At 40.7% G+C, this 17,161-nt stretch overlaps 2 protein-coding genes across 2 annotated transcripts; both read right to left on the bottom strand.

Annotated features, from left to right (window-relative positions):
• Window positions 1–5,674: 5,674 nt before the first annotated feature.
• Window positions 5,675–6,430, bottom strand: LOC149827795 (uncharacterized). Its single transcript, XM_090018250.1, has one exon. It carries the CDS (start codon window positions 6,267–6,269, stop codon window positions 5,751–5,753), a length of 519 nt encoding a protein of 172 aa, XP_089874376.1. The 5' UTR covers window positions 6,270–6,430; the 3' UTR covers window positions 5,675–5,750.
• Window positions 6,431–8,984: 2,554 nt separating this feature from the next.
• On the bottom strand, window positions 8,985–10,538 carry LOC149827794 (uncharacterized). The gene is made up of 2 exons (XM_090018573.1): window positions 9,795–10,538; window positions 8,985–9,017 (listed from the first exon to the last, which is right to left on the bottom strand). The coding sequence occupies exons 1-2, from the start codon at window positions 10,536–10,538 to the stop codon at window positions 8,985–8,987; spliced, it is 777 nt and encodes a 258-aa protein (XP_089874699.1).
• Between the last annotated feature and the right edge of the window lie 6,623 nt (window positions 10,539–17,161).

Below are 17,161 nucleotides of genomic sequence, written 5' to 3'. Positions count from 1 at the left end.
CGAACTTTGGAGAATAAGAGAGAAAAAGATATTAACAAGTTTTTAAAGGTCATATTTGTGGGTTTGCTATAAATTTAATGTCAAATCCTTTTATTAGTACTTTTTACTAATCATAACAAAGTACGTGCTTTTTCAAATAATTTCAAAAAAAATAGGTTTATTTTTCTTGATTATAATGGTTATGAGGTGCATTTTTTAATTGTGTCCAAAACATACTTGCTAATTTGAATGTTTTTCATAAGGGACGGGAAACCACTCCAAGGATAAGAGACCTAGTTGCGCTGGCTCAGCTAGGGATGGCAGTGGACCGGGGGAAAGCGAGGCCCCGCCCCGCCTCGCCCCGTTTGGACAGGGGATGAAGGGTATGAAACGGGGGTGGAGGCGGGGATGAAGGTTAAAATCCATCCCCGTTCGGGGATGGATTTACACTTTTTCCCGCCCCGCCCCATCCCCGTTTGAACCGGGGATGGAGGACATGAAACGGGGATGAAGGCAGGGGTGGAGGTTAAAATCCATCCCCTTCGGGGATGGAGGTTCTAATCTTGAGGCGGAGCGGTTGTAGAGACCTTGTCCCCCACCCCGCCCCGCCCCACTACCATCCCCAAAGGCGTAGCTAGGGGGGTGCAGGACTGGGCTGTAGCCCAATCCTTCCTCCCGAAACAGTTAAAAAAAAATTTTAAAATCCCAGTTCTGGCCCAGCCCTCATTCCATATGAAATAGATTTTTATCCATTTTTGTAGCTCAGCCCAGCCCTGACTGCAGCAAATAGTTTGATTTGTCCATATGAAATAGATTTTTATTAATAATTGTAGCCATTTTTTATTTTATCTAAAAAAAAATTCTTCGAGGGCGCTGCCCCTTACCCCCGACTATCACACAAATATATGTTTTTTTGCTACACACGAATCCTAGCTACGCCACTGGCCATCCCTAGGCTCAGCCTATGGTAGCCTTCCCGATAGCGTAAACCAGTAGCGCACCCCTTGTCTTCAAGAAGTCGTCGGGCTTTGGCTCAGCAAGGACTTATTAATTGCCGTCCTTAATGCAAGAGGTTTGACACTCATGGGAATGGAACCCTGTCCAAGGGTCTAAGCGGCCAAAGGCCTCCTGGTCTTGGGGCTTGCCAAGTTAAAAAAAAAAATATTAACTAAAAATTTACCCCCTTGGAGGGATTTACTCGTCTTTGTGCTTAAAAGTTATTAACGATCTTTAATGTTGTGCATTAAAATTACTTAATTATATATTTATTGCAACAATAAGGTAACATAATTCCATTTTTTTTTTTTTTACTTTCACGTTTCTCCAATACAACCTCCACTTTGACGTGGAGAACAAACGTCAAGTTGGTTGACTTAGCCGTTAACTTTGACGGCCGTTACTTGTTAGGCTGCCATTCAGCAACACCAACAATCTTTTTTTACCGAAAACCCCATGGTTTTCTTTTTTAATGACAAATGAGGTTGGCCCAACTAGGGGTGGCAATGGGGTTGGGTCGGGTCGGCATGCCCCTAACACGACCCGTTTAATAAACCGGTTAGGCGGGTCGACCTGTTTACGACACGAACCCCTTTAAGCCAAACCCTAACCCGGCTAAGAAACGGATTGATGAGTGGGGTCAGATTTTGCCACCCCTAAGCCCAAGAGGGGATGTCCTTGTCTGGTAGGAAAGTTAGTGCACGTCGACTTTTGTTGCGATATTGCAGGTTCAAAACCCAATGGTATACTTGTATAACTGGTAGGGTCTGCCTAACCCCAGCTTGCTTTTCAAAAAAATGATCAGAATCCGGTTCTAATTTTTAATGGCACAATTGCCCCTTCTTTTCCCAAACCAATCATGTAAAAATATGAACGTTGATGCGGCTCGTGAGATTTATGAAAATCTAGTGATAATATTGCTAGAAATTACTTGAAAGTTAAAAGACACAATTTCTCGTGATATTTTTAAAATATCATGATTTTTTTGATAAAACATAAATATCATGATTTAAACACAATATTTATATTTTTAACGGCTATTTATCATGAAAAATGTGTGGTTTTTATTTTTAAATATTTTTTATTTATATTTTATTATAAAATTAATTTTTATTTATTTGTTATTGCAGAGATTTTGCCAAAAATGTGAGATTTAAAAAAAATCAAATTCTCGTGAGTTTTTTACTGCCGATATTTTGCCTTTTTTAACTTCTGTCAGGAACAAATTAATCTGACAGGAAGATCCAAGACTGTTTTTCTTACTAAGAAGTTTCCCACCAAAACAGGTAAGCTCCGGGTGGGATAACCGAGACACCCAAGCCCTTGTGCAGCTCACCAGTGAAAGGCATCTGCATGCCCCGTGGGACTTGAACCTGGGATCAAGGGGTTAGTACCTTGTCCCGAAGGCTTTCAAGCATAGCCTGAGTTGCCACAAAAGTCCCAATTATCTGGTTTCTCATAAAATTCTGGTTAAGACAAACATGACATACCCAAGAACAATATTTTTCTCAAACAATTTCTTTAAAAAAATCTGCATATAGAAAAACTTAAATTATAAGCAAAAGCACAAGTGATATAAGAAACTAAGAATGCCTTTAATTAGCACATTAATACAACAACAACAACAACTACGCCTTCATCCCAAAACAATTGGGGTCGGCGATATGAACCAACAAAGAAAATCATTCTGGGTCTTCCACATGAATCTTTCTCCTCCATTCATTTTTATCCAATGCCATGTCCTCGGTGAGGTTCAAAACATTCATATCCTTTCCTATTACCTCCATCCATGTCTTCCTAGGCCTACCCTGACCTCTTTTAACCAATATATTTTTCCATTTCTTCATCCTTTTAACTGGAGCATCATTAGGCCTTCGTCGAATATGTCCAAACCACCTTAAATAATTCTTTCTCATCTTATTTTCAATGAGTGCAACGCCTACCTTCTATCATGATAAAATGAAGATATTTTAAAAATTATTGGATTTCTTAGCATGATTTCAGCTTTTGAAAAACACGACGATAAGTTCACAGATTTCAAATTATTGCATCATCTTTGTAATCACTATAACGATATTTTAATGCGTAGGTAACCATTACATCATCTTTGAAAAAGACAACGATAAGTTCAACGATATTTTATGTTCAGGTAACCATTACATTATCCTGGTTACCCAAATACCCTGCATAAAATTTGTGCATTAAGCACCTGATCGCCCTCCATCAGGCCTTGCGCCCCACAACTGACAGGCCCTGTCCCCAAGATGGAGGGTGATCAGGTGCTTAATGCACAAATATTTGTGCAATCATATTGCACCTGATTTTTTCACTTATATGTTTGGATTAATCACTTTGGGCAATGGCTGCACTGAGATATGTTTTTTTATTTTAAAGAAAGAAAAACAGGTTTGGGATCCAATTTTTCTATAAAAAAAAAAAGATCCAATAGAATACATTTTTAAAAGGTTAAAAATCAACACAAATCAATCGAATATAACCTTTAGAACGGTACGGTACAATTCCCGTTTCAGATTGATTTTATCGTTCTTATTTATAACCGATTTTAACAACATTGAACTTGAACCAGTTGTGGCATCTCATGAACATGATCATGCTAAAACGAAAAAAAAAACAACTGAAATCACTAGAATACCCTTGGACATGTTGGTCCTTTTGTATGTATGGACCCTAATTTCTTTCGTCTGATTCGGGCTCCCAAGCAAGGACATCTTTATCGAAAGGGCAAAATCATCATTTTATGGAGAACATGAAAGTCTTTTTGTGAATCACAAGAGGTACCACCGTGCGTGGCCAGCAGGGTGGTTATGAGGGCGCTGAGATGAAGTCACCATATCAAACTCTGCTGGTGTCAGGGTGTGTCCATAGCACTTAAGACGACAGAGTGGTCGTGGGGATCCACCCGGGGTTTTCCGCTTTCTCGTCATAAAAAAATTTAAAAAAAAAAAAGTAAATAACGATAGGGTTGAAAAACGATATTTTGCCGTTTTTATCACTATGCCGAGAGCATAGCATATATGTTACTCATGGATGCAATCCCATGATCATGCATGGGCAGATATACTACTAAAAAAAAAGAGGGGGGGGAGGCAGCGCAGACGACCCACGTGACGCCGCGGGCCCCACCGAAAGCGACGGCCCTCCACCGCGCGTCACGCGGCGACGGCGGACACCCGCACGTGCGAGGCTGCCTGTTCTACACGTACAAAGCGCCGAAGGCGGGGAGAGACAATGGCAGTCAGCGGTGGCCCCCGCCTACTGACCGGATCCGACGGACGACGTCCGCCTCGCGCTCCGATCGTACGGCTGGGGTGCATGTGCCTTCACTGCCACGGCGGGCCCCAACCCCCCGTATATTCGTTTTCTCGTCCGTGTACGGCGCGGTGGGCGGCCCTTCACACGGATTTATTCTTTTCTTTCTCTTTTTTTCTGTTTCTGTTTTTCTCGCGGAGGGCGTTTGACGGACGGTCGTGGACGTAAAGATCTTCTGTCCCCGTGTCCTTCCGTCCGATCTTATCGAATCCGGTTGTGAACTTTGTGTCGGGGACGGTTCGGATCTAGAAGGCAAAAAAAATCCAGCGTGATGTGATCTCTATAGGATGCTTAGTGTGCTTCTATAGGAACTTGCTTTGGAGTAATTAGATGGAGAATGTTCTTTTGACCATGGAATCATGGACCTTGTGTCCTATATTGAGGTCCGGATCCACTCAACATATTGAGCAGGCACGAGCCGGAGCCGATTTAACACATGATCCATATACGAGTCCAAGACAAAAAGACATACCGGGACCGCCCGCACCGAGATTTGTGGAGACACGGCCAAGTACGCAGCGGACCTGTTCAAGATGACCGCAGCGCGTCTGACGTGCCGTAGGCCCCACGTAACGAGCAAACACAAGTTGGAAGGACAGTGTCGTCATTCATTGAAAAGACTCTCCCCTGTTCTTTATTGATAATTTCACGGAACCCCGAGGGCTGAAAGAAAGGGACCGCCTTCCCCTCTTCTTTGTTGATATATCTCGTTTTTCTTTTTTCCTTCACCTTTTTCTTTTCTTTCTTGGGCGTTAATTATTACCCCACGCACCCTCGATTCCGTTGGCTCACACAAACAGCGACATTAATGTTGCCTTTGACCGCCGATATTTACTCCCCAAAACGAGAGAGAGAGAGAGAGAGTCCCACACCCCTCCATACCTATCAAGGTTCTTCCCTTTATCTAAAAGCAACAAAGCCATAGAAAAGATTAATAAAACAAGATGGCACACCTTTGTTCCTGCGACCTCATAGCCAAACCTCACAAACACACACCATGCCAACGAAACGATCCAATGAAGAGTAAGAGAGAGAGAGAGAGAGAGAGAGCACCCATTACCCATTAAATTTCTTCTTTCCCTGTCGAAAGAGAATAGAGCTATAAACAAAAGAAAAATAGAGTGCACGTTTCCTTTTCCGAGCACACGGCCTTCCGGCTCATCATAAGCACCATATCACAAAAACAGAGAGAGCGAGAGAGAACGCCCATTAAGTTTATTATTCACCCTTTAAAAGAAAACTAGATCGCGTCCTTCCTTCTCCAACACCAACACCACCATCATAATCATATCACTAAACGATTTAATCCACAAGAACACACAACGGAGAGAGAGAGAGAGTTGATATAAGGTGATAATTGGACCTGTAGTTCCACGATAAACAATCCCTTAAAATTTATATTTACACAATCGAAGAAGAAAAACATGAATATCAAACAAGGAAACTCAGACGAGTGGAGGCGGGAGGTTGAGGTCGAAGAGGAACCGCCGCTTCCCCTCGGCCTCGCCGTCCTCTACACTCCCCACCTCGAAGCGGAACTCTGGCGCCTTCCCGGATGCCACCACCGGCGCCGCTACCGCCACCGTCACCGCGTCGGTGAAAGGCTTTTCCCCGTAGAACCCCCACCACTGCGGCACCTGCTCCCCACCACCGCCGGCGAAGGCGAAGTTGGTCTTGGCCTTGGGCCCGCGGAGGTTTCGGGCGGCGTTGTCGTAGGCGCGCGCGGCCTCCTCGGCGGTGTCGAAGGTGCCGAGCCACCTGCGCGTCTTCTTCCACGGGTCCCTGATCTCCGCCGCGAACCGCCCCCACGGCCGCTTCCGCACGCCACGGAAGTGCGTCTCCTTCGCCGGCACCGGTCGCGTCGACGGCGGCGACGGTTGCGACAGGATCTCCTTCTCCGGCGCAGATGCCGCTGGCCGGCCGGCCCCCGCCTCCTTCACCATGTGGAGCGCCTCCACAGCCATGGCTGAAGAAAAGAAAATCGCCAAAACCCCAAACCGCAGAAACGAAACCCTCTCTACTGATTTTAGAGAGAGAAAGAACGTCGTTGGGATAGAGCGAGGAAACAAAACCCTTTCTACTGGTTTTTGAGAGAGAGAGAGAAAGAGGAACGTGATGAGAAAGGAGGCACGAAGGAGAGGGCGGCCAACGATGTATTTATAGAGGAAATCCGCGGTTTACGCGACAGCAAAATTTACTTTTTTCACCGCCAACCCTTCTCTCTCTCTTATATATACCATGTACCATGCATGATTATCCATGTATGTATGCAGGCACGATCCATGATTGATGCGTTGATGGTTGTGACATGAATGTTGGTTTTTTTCCTCTCTTACATGAGAGAGAGAGGGAATGCATGCATGACTATGCTTTATGTATGTTGGCACATGCTTGACTATGCATATATGCATGTTTAGGACATGCTTGACTATGCATATATGTGACGTGAGTGTTGGTTTTGTATAGTTTTCTCTTGTCAGGTAATCAGTGCCATCTTGTAGGTGATTTACAAAACTGCCATCTTGGCAACTTTTTAACTTTTGTATGTGTGGAGTTTGTTTGGGGCTGTTTGAGCTTTGACTTGGCTAGTGGTGAGGTTATGACTGGTTGGGGGAAAATTTGAGTTGGTTCGGTTCCGAATACATGGACACTTGTTGGGTCTTGGTTAGATTGCTGCTTGGGATGCAAACGGTTCGGATTCAGATCGGATGTAGTCAATACCATATTCAACAAATTGGATGTTGGCTAAACAGATTTGGATTCAGATAGTAGCAAGCTTGTACCAGGTCTGCTTTTTTCCAGGTAAAACGAATTTAAAAAACCATCAAATTCTAATATTTATTCGGATTAGGTAGCAAAAAAAACAAACTCATATCCACATCCGATTCTAATCAGTTATTGTTTTGGCTTACCAAATGAAACTAAATGGGATCGAATTATGTCAGATATCAAATAAAAAAAGGTTCATTAACATCCCTAACTGCTTGGCTTGGTACTGCAAGATCCACCAATGTTGGTCCAAACCAATCCATACACTCTATTGATTACAAAAACTAAATCACATTTTTGAAGTGTTTAGCTTTCATGCAAATAAGTTCAGAGCTCAAATGCTTATTGTTTCAAATCCATATACTTTGCTTCTGTAAGCTTAATAGCTTAAAGATCGATTCCTATTGCTTTCAGCTTTGAAATATTTTTAGTGAGCTTGAACTTTAATTGTTTAGCTCAGTTTAATCGTAAGCTCGAGCTTAGCTCATGAAAAGTTTGGCTCGGTTTACAAAAAAAACAATCGAGGGTACTTTTGTAAATCATGTCAAAACTGAACACATAATTGTAAATGTGCAAGTGTTAGGAAATTCTTTGCCAACTTACGGAATTTATGAAGGATTCCAAAAATATAATGACGTTGGAGGCTGGTTTGTCGTTTTGAATAAAGCCCCAAAGCCAAGGGTGTCCACTTTCGCCCACGTATATCTGTCCCCCCCCCCCCCCCCGCCCCCTTATGTTAATATGATAAAAACAAAAAAAACACAGAAGAAGAAGAAAGAAGTAAAGGATGCAACTTTTCCTCTCCTTGCAACAATGGAACAATATATATATAACACAAGCCTATAGATTAACATTTCAATTTTTGCCCACAAATTAATTTTATAAAGAGGTTGGACTCATGGACCTTTTCAGATTGGCACTCATGATCTAAGATTGGCTTTCAGGAGAGATGAGTTCAGGTGAATTTGAAAATAACCAATTGAAGGTGATTTTCAATGTATACCCAGTGTTGAGATTTTCAGAGCTTGTGCTCAAGATCACAGTAGGTCAGATCAGATACCAACAAATAAAAAACACACATTAACACAATAAAACCAGAAAAAGAAGAAAACACCCACAAGGTACAAAGATTTACTTAGTTTGGCGATATGCTTACATCCATAGAGAAAGTATTGAGAGCCTTGTTGGTCTTATTAATAATATTATGTGGGTTCTATGTTGGAACCCATTTTTAAGTCACATCTAACATTCTCCACCTTGTCTTGTTGACGCTTTATTTATCTCTCAAACAAACAAGCCCTCTCCTTAGGACTCAAGTGGTCTAGCTCATAATAGAGACCAAGTTCAGGTTACCTCTTAACTTTAACCCTGCAATTTTCACTCTTATCTTCTTTACTTGCTGAAGTCATATTTTGGGCATGAATAGCTTTTCTTTGAAATTGAATCGCTTTCTGCTGTGAGCTATCCTCTTACTGAACTTTAGAATATCTTGATGAAGAACTATCATCTTTTTTTTCTTTTTTTTCAGGCTTCACCTGCAACCAAGTTTTCTCTCATTTTTTACTACTCTGAACCTTTTTTTTCCTTGCCTTCACCGTGAAGCTCTTGATGACATTGACATCACAACCAGTCACATTTATTTTATCCAACCCAATCAAGTTTTTTTTTTAATACTACCTTAAAAGAAGAAGATATTGCAGTTACCTCGACTATAACATTTGCAGCCATTCGGTTTAGGTTTTCAGTCTCTTAACAACCAAGGTCTCGTCCTTTGTACTAAAGATACAACCTTTAGAATCCAATGAACTTCAAGAAATTAAATTCTTTGTCAATTTTGGTACATGTTTAACCTCACCAAAAATACGAACCACTTCATCAAACATTCTTTAACTATATCAACCCCTACTACCTTACAATGTACACCATTCCTCATATGAACTATTCTGCCATCACATGTAGTGTAAGAATGAAACATATTCATGTTATAATATATATTATAAGGACAACCAGAATCTAAAAGCTAACTAGTGAAAGGAATTCATATTTGAGAAAACAATCAAACTTTCTTCATCCACATCAGTACTCGCTAGAACACTTATTTGATCAATACCTATGGCCTTCATTTTCTTTCATATCTTCTTCATGCTTTTTTCACTCTAACTTCTTGTGACAGTTTATTAAAATGGTAGTACCTTATAACGAACTTATTATACGTTAGGATTTCAGTCTCGCACTACAAGAAAAATGTTAATTAGCGATGAAAATTTATGACGAATTTTTTTCGTCGCAAATTTGTGACGGATTAACTAGAAAAAACTAGTTGTCGCCAAAATTGAAATTCGCGACAAAATTATTGATCGATTTTTTTGTCGCAAAATTCATCGCTAATTAGCGACGGATTCACGACGAAAAATTTTTGTCCCAAAATCTATCGCAGAATAGGCACAGATTATCGACGAATTTTTTTTTCACCAATATGTCGCAAATTAGCGATGGATTTCATGACGGAAATTGTCCATCGCTAATCCGTTGCTGATGATATAAAAAGCCCCATTTGGGGCATGATCTCTCCCTCTTCCCTCCTTTCTCCTTGCAGCCTCCACACCAGATGCATCGATGGGCGTCTCTCTCTCTCTCTCTCTCTCTATCTATATATATATATATATATATATATATATATATATATGCAAGGGCTCCGCTGGAGCGGCGGGTGGCGACACCTTCTCCATCCAGCAGAACGAATTGAAAACTGCCAGGTACATCGTCGGACCCGACCGGATCCCCTGATCCAGCATCTCTACAACGTACTTCCCGACATCGCCCGGGCGGTTTGCTGCTGCGAGCCCCCGGATGAGGATGTGGTAGGTGTAGGCGTTGGGGCGAACGCCAGCGGCGAGCATCCGCAGGTAGACATTGAGGGCCTCCTTGGGTTGGCCAGCGTTGGCGTAGGCCTCGATCACGGCCGTGTGGGCGACGACATCCGGCATGTTCCCGTTGTCCTTGATCACGGCGAAGAGCTCCAGCGCCTCATGGGTTAGGTCATCTCTGGAGAGGAAATCGAACATCTTGATGGCGTTCGGGGTGAGGCCCTCGGTGCGCATCCTGTGGAAGACCTTCTGAAGGTTCTTGGGGTCGTCGGGCTCCTCCACGATGGGCTTCTTGCTGAAGGGGTCGTAGGGCGGGGAGAGCTTGCCCTTGTCGATCGCCTTCGTCTTTGCCGATTGATAGCTGCCGGATTCATTATCAGAATCAAAGAATTTGATGCGCTTGCTCGGGCTTCTTCGGGATGCTTTCGTTGAGAACCGCCTGAAATTGGGGGAAAACCCTAAACCTAACCCTAGGAGGGGTTTTCCAAGGAGGAGGGGACAGGGAGAGGGAAGGAGGCAGAAAAAAGGAGAGTGGCGGAGGAAGAGGAGTTTGCAGAGGCAGAGGAGGGAGGGTTTAGGGTTTTGGAGGAGAGCCATGGTCGTTCTTTCTTTACAGAATTACCACACCGATGATCATGCACTAGTTTTCTTCTTAATTATTTTGTTCCCTTTTTTTCTTATTTACTATGATTTGCCTCAAACATTTTCACCCTACCATATTGTTTATTGATTCTTGTATAAGCTGACAGTTTTGGTGGAACTAATATTGATCCTACGGCTTGGGAAGACAAAAAATGTAAAGGTGAATCAAGATTTCCTGCACAGTTATCATACATCATTGATCAGTTAGTAATATCTCCCTGATTTGGTGTCTCCATAAATCAACAGGTGAGAATCCGTGTTCGGAAGCTTTACAAACCACTGGAGGAAGACTCATTCAAACTTGTTCTGCATCATTATGATGGCCACAAGTTTCGTCTTGGGCTCTCCGTGCCGAAGGTAATGGATTGAAAACCACTCTTATGCATAACATCTTGAAGTTCAAGTTTGTTCAGAATGGTAGGTGGTTCAACTCTACCTGGTAAATTGTTGACTAAAAATTGCCATTATGCACAACATCTTGAGCTACCAATTGTCTTGGCTGGGAAGTTGTTTGTGGCATTTTGATTCCACATGCTAGTTTTTTATATGAAAGATTGGTTTTATTTTAGTTTTTCTATGTTAGTTTAAAGAAAAGAACATGTGCCAGCTTTCTCTAAAACAAAAGGTGGGTTCATGAAATCCAAGGCGTGTACGTAAAAAAAAAAACCTAATTTTTGGTCAAATGAGGACTTTGACCCTCATTTGACTAAAAAATTCAAGGAGTGTATGCCTCAGCTTGAGGCGCACCTCGCCTCGAGGCGTGCGCTTCAAGGCGTATGATGCGCATGCCTCATGACTCTTTTTTTAATTTTATGATGGATTAGCGACGGTTAATATCTATTGCTAATATTCAGTGATGAATTTTTGATGTTTTGAGATGGATTATATTCCGTCACTAAATTAACGACAGATTAGCGACAGAATATAATCTGTCGCAAAACTAAATTCGTGCTTATTTAGCGATGGAGCATGTTCGTCGCTAATCCATCACATATTAACGACGAAAGTAACGACAGATAAATTCTGTTATATTTTAGCGACTAGGATTTTGCGACGGACGCTATTCATCGCTAATCCATCGCTAAACATGTTAGCGACAAATTTTGTGATGGATTAGCGACAAATAACGTCTGTCGCTAATCTACATTTTTCTTGTAGTGTCGATCATGATATAATGCTTTTGCCATCAAGCCCTCCTCTTGTTGTTTTCTGGGGCTAGTTTTCTCGAGCATATCATTAAAGAGTAATGTTGTAGTTATATCATCAAATTTGATAATTTGTTTCTCATAAAAAAAAAGTAATTTATAAATTTGTATACTCCAAAGACAATGATTTTAAGGGGATTAAATATTTACCATCCTTTTTAAGTACCACATCCATTTTTAGGAGCTAACTCACAATTTTATTGAAGGCATTTAGATGCTCCAATACACTACTACATCCATTCATCTTCAAGTCATATAATTGGTGCTTTTAACAGAGTTTGTTTGTCGCACATTATATATTATCTCATCCATGATGCATGATCGAATTGTGTTCAATGTTAAAAAGTTTAAATATTTTCAATTATCATCACTCATAATTGATGTCCCACTATGCCACTAGTTTACTCAGCCTACCAAACAATGCTTTGTACACAGGTTGTTGAATCAACAAATCCTTAACCTTTTTTTGTTATAATGCAAAGTTTTATTTGTTATCAAATTTCTCTATCTCAAACTTAATATTCATCATCTTTAGGGTTATATTTCATATTTTTTATAACCAATAGCTATGATATCGGAAAATAAAAAACACAAAGATATAATGAAACCAATAAAAAAGCAAGCAATCATAAGACATAAGGGTTTATGTGGTTCAACCATGTGCTTTTGTCTACTTAGAAAGTATTGAGAGTCTTTATCAATATAAAATCAATCATTGATAAAAAAAAAAATGAAAACAGTCATGCATATGTATTGACCCATCAAGATAATCGATGTATTCGGCCTATAACTTTTCCTTTGTCACCAAGAAAGAGTCGATATACCTTTTTCTTTCTATCCTTCAACCACTCCTTTCAATGCCCAAGAAAAGTCTAAACCTAAAGAGCCACCACAAGAAAGCCAAACTCATTCTCTTTTTTATTCTCCTGATAACCATAAAAAAAAAAAAACAATGCGAGCTTTAAATCAAAAAATACCCTCCCTCTATCTCAATTCCCAAGACTTTAAGAGTCAACCTCACGTCTCTTCAAGAAAGAGAGCACACTGGCTTTCTATTTTTCTCTTTTTTGTTCTATTTACCTTGTCATGAAAAAGGAACTCCTCACCATGCGTTCCTTGTTTTACCTATACAAACCCTCACATAATGGGTTTTCCAAAGTCTAAAAAGGATTTTGATAATCCAATGTTGAAACCACTGTTTTACCAGTGGTGGTATGTGGGTCCCATGTTGAAACCATTTTCAAGTCCCAGGCAACAACACCCTGTTTTTTGATAATCCAAGAAAAAAAAAACTATCCCCAACCACACCGCACACCAATTGGTAAAGCCTTTGAAGTCTTTCCTGCCCATCGGGGAGTACACCTAGCTTGGAGCTTGTGGTAAGGTATGCCACCCATGGGTTTTGAACTTGCAATGTCCTGTCAACTTGGTAGCATTTATAAGTTGCCCTTAGTAGATGAGTGAAGCTTTTTTGAGAAAAGAAAAGAAAAAAATAAAGGAGTTAGGCATAAAGTGGTGCAACCAGAGGACTTCCCAAAAGGTCACCCATCCCGTGCAAGTGGGTCCAAACCCAGATCTCTCTTTGAGGTACTGCTACCCGAGTCCTCTCAAGTCTGCTATAAGAAAACCATACCCGCATCCTACAAACATTACATGAACCAGACCCGTTCTACACTCGGTAAAATAATATCTTTTATCTTCTCTATGTTAAAAATCACAGGTCTTAATCGGAGCTCAGGTTGAGCTCGGGTCTAGTATAAAATTACACAAATTGTACCCGGTTGTATATACTAATTGAATCTTTTGGGTCTGGTTTCTAATTGGACCTCTTTTTTTATCGCCAAACCCTGACCTTAGGGTTTGGTATGGGTCCGGTTCAGGTTGATACCCTTAAACATCAGTTCATGATATATATATATATATATATATATATATATATATATATATATATATATATATATATATATATTGAGAGAGAGAGAGAGAGAGATTTGAGTTCACCTTAGTGCACCGGACAATGTTCCAATGGTTAAAATCCCCTGATAAGTATTATCTATACGGTTTATTTAATAAAATTAGTTTTTAGATTATATAACTGTGAGTAAAATATGAATTGTCAAAGGGCTTCAAAAATCAACACCTCTAATCGCACCAAAATTCGGTGGAAAAAAAAATCGAACTTCAAAAAAAAAAAAAAACAACCCAACGTATATCAAATAAATCAACCTGAAGACATCTATGACTATGAGTCAGATCACAGTTGGCACACTCATGGATTTGACTCACCGACTGGATGACCTTGACAGAGTCCAGTCACTGAATTAGGTTAAACTTTGTTTCTCTGTCTAAACTTGCTCATGACACGAGTATCCCAGCTTGCTTTAAATTTTAAAAATATATATATATATATATAGATAAAATGACAATTTAAAGAAAAGAAAACTTTCTGATCACTATTTTGTTATTTTAAAACCAAGAAATTCGGTGTGTTTACACACAAGCAACAATGCGTGTAAGGCGAATCTAAGCCGAGCCTAGTGCCTAGTGCCTAGGCCCTTTGTCATGTTCCTCCATAAATTACTGCAGAAAATCAGAAAAATCAAATAAATTAAATAAATAAACGAGCAGGGTTGGTGTGGGATCATCTGCCTGTTAAGTGGCTGGTTTCCTGGAATTTACTAATTAAATTAATCATTACAATAAAGAAAAAAAAGGAAAAGGAAAAGTGATATATAATCGATGGCGTGGAGTGGTCTCTTTTTCAGATGGAATCGACGGCGGAGGCGGCCCCATCCTCCTGGTTCTCATGATGATGACGATGATATGTCATGCCATGCATCACCATCTGCCGTTGGCTAATGATCATGGCATTCTTGCATACCTCACATGTAATGGAGGTGTCAATGTGTCTGGTTTACCCGGACCCTACTCGACTCGAACCAAACGCTATAAGGTCCGGGTATGATGATAAATAATAAGAACCGGGTTTAGATTCAAAGGTTCAGTTAATACATGGATTCGAGTATAGTTTGTGAAATTTTATACCAGACCCGGTTTTGATCCGAGTTCCGCTTAGGACTCATAATTTTTTTATATGAAAATGATTAAAAAATATTATTTTACCAGGTATTGTCCGGATCTGGTTTATGCTGTTTTTATCGGGCCTGTGTATGATTTCTCTTATAATAGAATTAATTAGACTCGGGTCCGAAACCGATATCATACACGAAAATCAAGTCCAAACCAAACCCAACCAGTTAACACTCCTATAGACATCAAAAGCATAAGCCCCACCATGGTCATCATCATCATACGTTCCAACGAGGCCGTTGAGAAAATGAGTATGTAGCACATGACCAAAACATTCTGGATCTCAAAAGAGAACCTCAGATAATCAGGACAATGGGCCAAAATAATTATCCGACCCGAATATCAGGGGCTGCATGTGCATCCAGTTTACTAAGAAGCGAATCAAATCGGCGTGAAGTTAATTGGATACAGAGGCCGATCCAGGTCCCTTGTAAAATAAGGTGATTCCCCAAATCAACCGTATCGAGCTGAATCCGGTCCAATACGCCCTGATCTGGGTTGAATCATTTTTTTCTTTTTTCTTTTTTGTTTTGAATGATCGGTTTTTCGTTTGAAAATTTTTTGTTTAAGCATTGGGATGCAGATTTTGTAATTCGATTGAACCTTTATAACCAATGATTTTCTTCATTTCTCCACTTTTTAGTGATTTTTAACAAATCCGAATAAATGGATTTGGTTCTATCTGACCAAAATCCCAATTTGTGGAATCCATGAAAATGAAGGGTTAAGCAGGGCGATTTTAGTAATTGGGTATTGACCGACGGCACAGTTTCTGCCGTTGAGAGCCGGGGCCGCGAAGGTAACGGTAGCGGTAACGGTAACGGTAACGGTGGGAGATTCTCCGTCATGGAGAGAGTGGTGGGAGTGAATGTTGGTCAGCGAGAGACAGGAGGGACATTAGTTGGCAGTAGGGCTCACGTCTCGTCAGATCCGACACGTGTCCGGTAATGACTGTTTGCAAATGGGGTCCGTAGGCGTGGGACCACCAAGCACTGCGGTCCACTGTCGCAGAGTGGGGGAAAATTTTGAATGCGTAGGGGTTATTTGGTCATTTACTCAGGTTTTTTTTTTGGGTTTTGGAGACGATGTTGGCACGTGTAGGTCAAAGGGATGGATGAGCTTATTTTTGTCGTGTAGTGAGAGGGGAGGGAAGAGGATTTTGCTCGCTTTGCTTGTACACGAGTCTAGTCGACCTCACCGGTAATGAATATATATTCATATATTAATTATGTTAATTTATTATAGTGCATCCAAACTAGGACCGATGTAAATACTGATCTCCAATCCAAATTGGAAAGAAATCTGATTTAGTGGATCTAAATCTGATCCAAATCCACATTGAAAACTTATTGTAATGACCCAAAACTAGAAAATAATGAGTCAAATTTCAATAAGTTATTTAATTATATCCGATCCGTTTTCAGCTCTGTGCAGAATGCTGCTGGTCCCATGATCTCAGCAATACCATGGATTATGCATGGCATCCATAATCCATGTATGTCAAGGAGACATGTTTACAATACCCAAAGAATCAACAGTTTTTTTTGGATATTTTTTCTTTTTCTTTTGCCTTTCCTACAACTTGAAGAAATTCTAGAAATTACAAAATTCTATATCTTTAGCCCAGCCTTGGGACAAAAAGTAGTCCTTATGAGTGTAGAAATCTTTGGGTTTTGGGGAAGGACTTTTCGTCTATGGGCTGCAAGAAATTTAGGACACACTTTCATAGCCTGTGAAATGCTTTCTCATCGAACAAAGTAGGGCCATTTTTGTTTCAGTGAGAAAAATTGGTCATTGCTTCGCAAATATGTAATTCATTTTCTCAAGACAAAATGGTTTAAAAAAAAAAAAGCGACTTTCGACCTTCACCCTAAGAAAACATATCTCAGAGACTTTCTTGGCAAATCCGTTCAACTTTTTTTACCATGTGACTGCCGCATCAAGTGCCATGCGTAGATGAGGGCAAATCAGGTGCAATCACATTCCATACTTTGAGATTGCCCCAGTGCCTCACGGCCCTCCATCTATGGGTACAGCCTGTCAGCTGTGGCGCCCAACAGAAGATAGAGGGTAGATCAGGTGTGCAATGTGATTGCACCTGATATGTCTGTGCGGATGTGGTGTAATTTCAAAGATCGTGTTTGGATTCACTGGAAAATCCATGTTTGGAATATCTATATTGCAAGAAATTGTCATATCTTTGTAATTCGTGGTCAATCTCAGTCTTATGCCCCAAAGCTAGTGCCACTGCCATCTACATCTTTCTCGAAAAAACAAAAGAAT

Source organism: Nuphar pumila, chromosome 10 (assembly GCF_984573655.1).
Source record: "Nuphar pumila chromosome 10, dmNupPumi1.hap1.1, whole genome shotgun sequence".
Lineage (NCBI taxonomy): Eukaryota > Viridiplantae > Streptophyta > Magnoliopsida > Nymphaeales > Nymphaeaceae > Nuphar > Nuphar pumila.
Note: the sequence above shows the minus strand (reverse complement) of the source record. Positions and strands in the feature narration are given on the sequence as shown.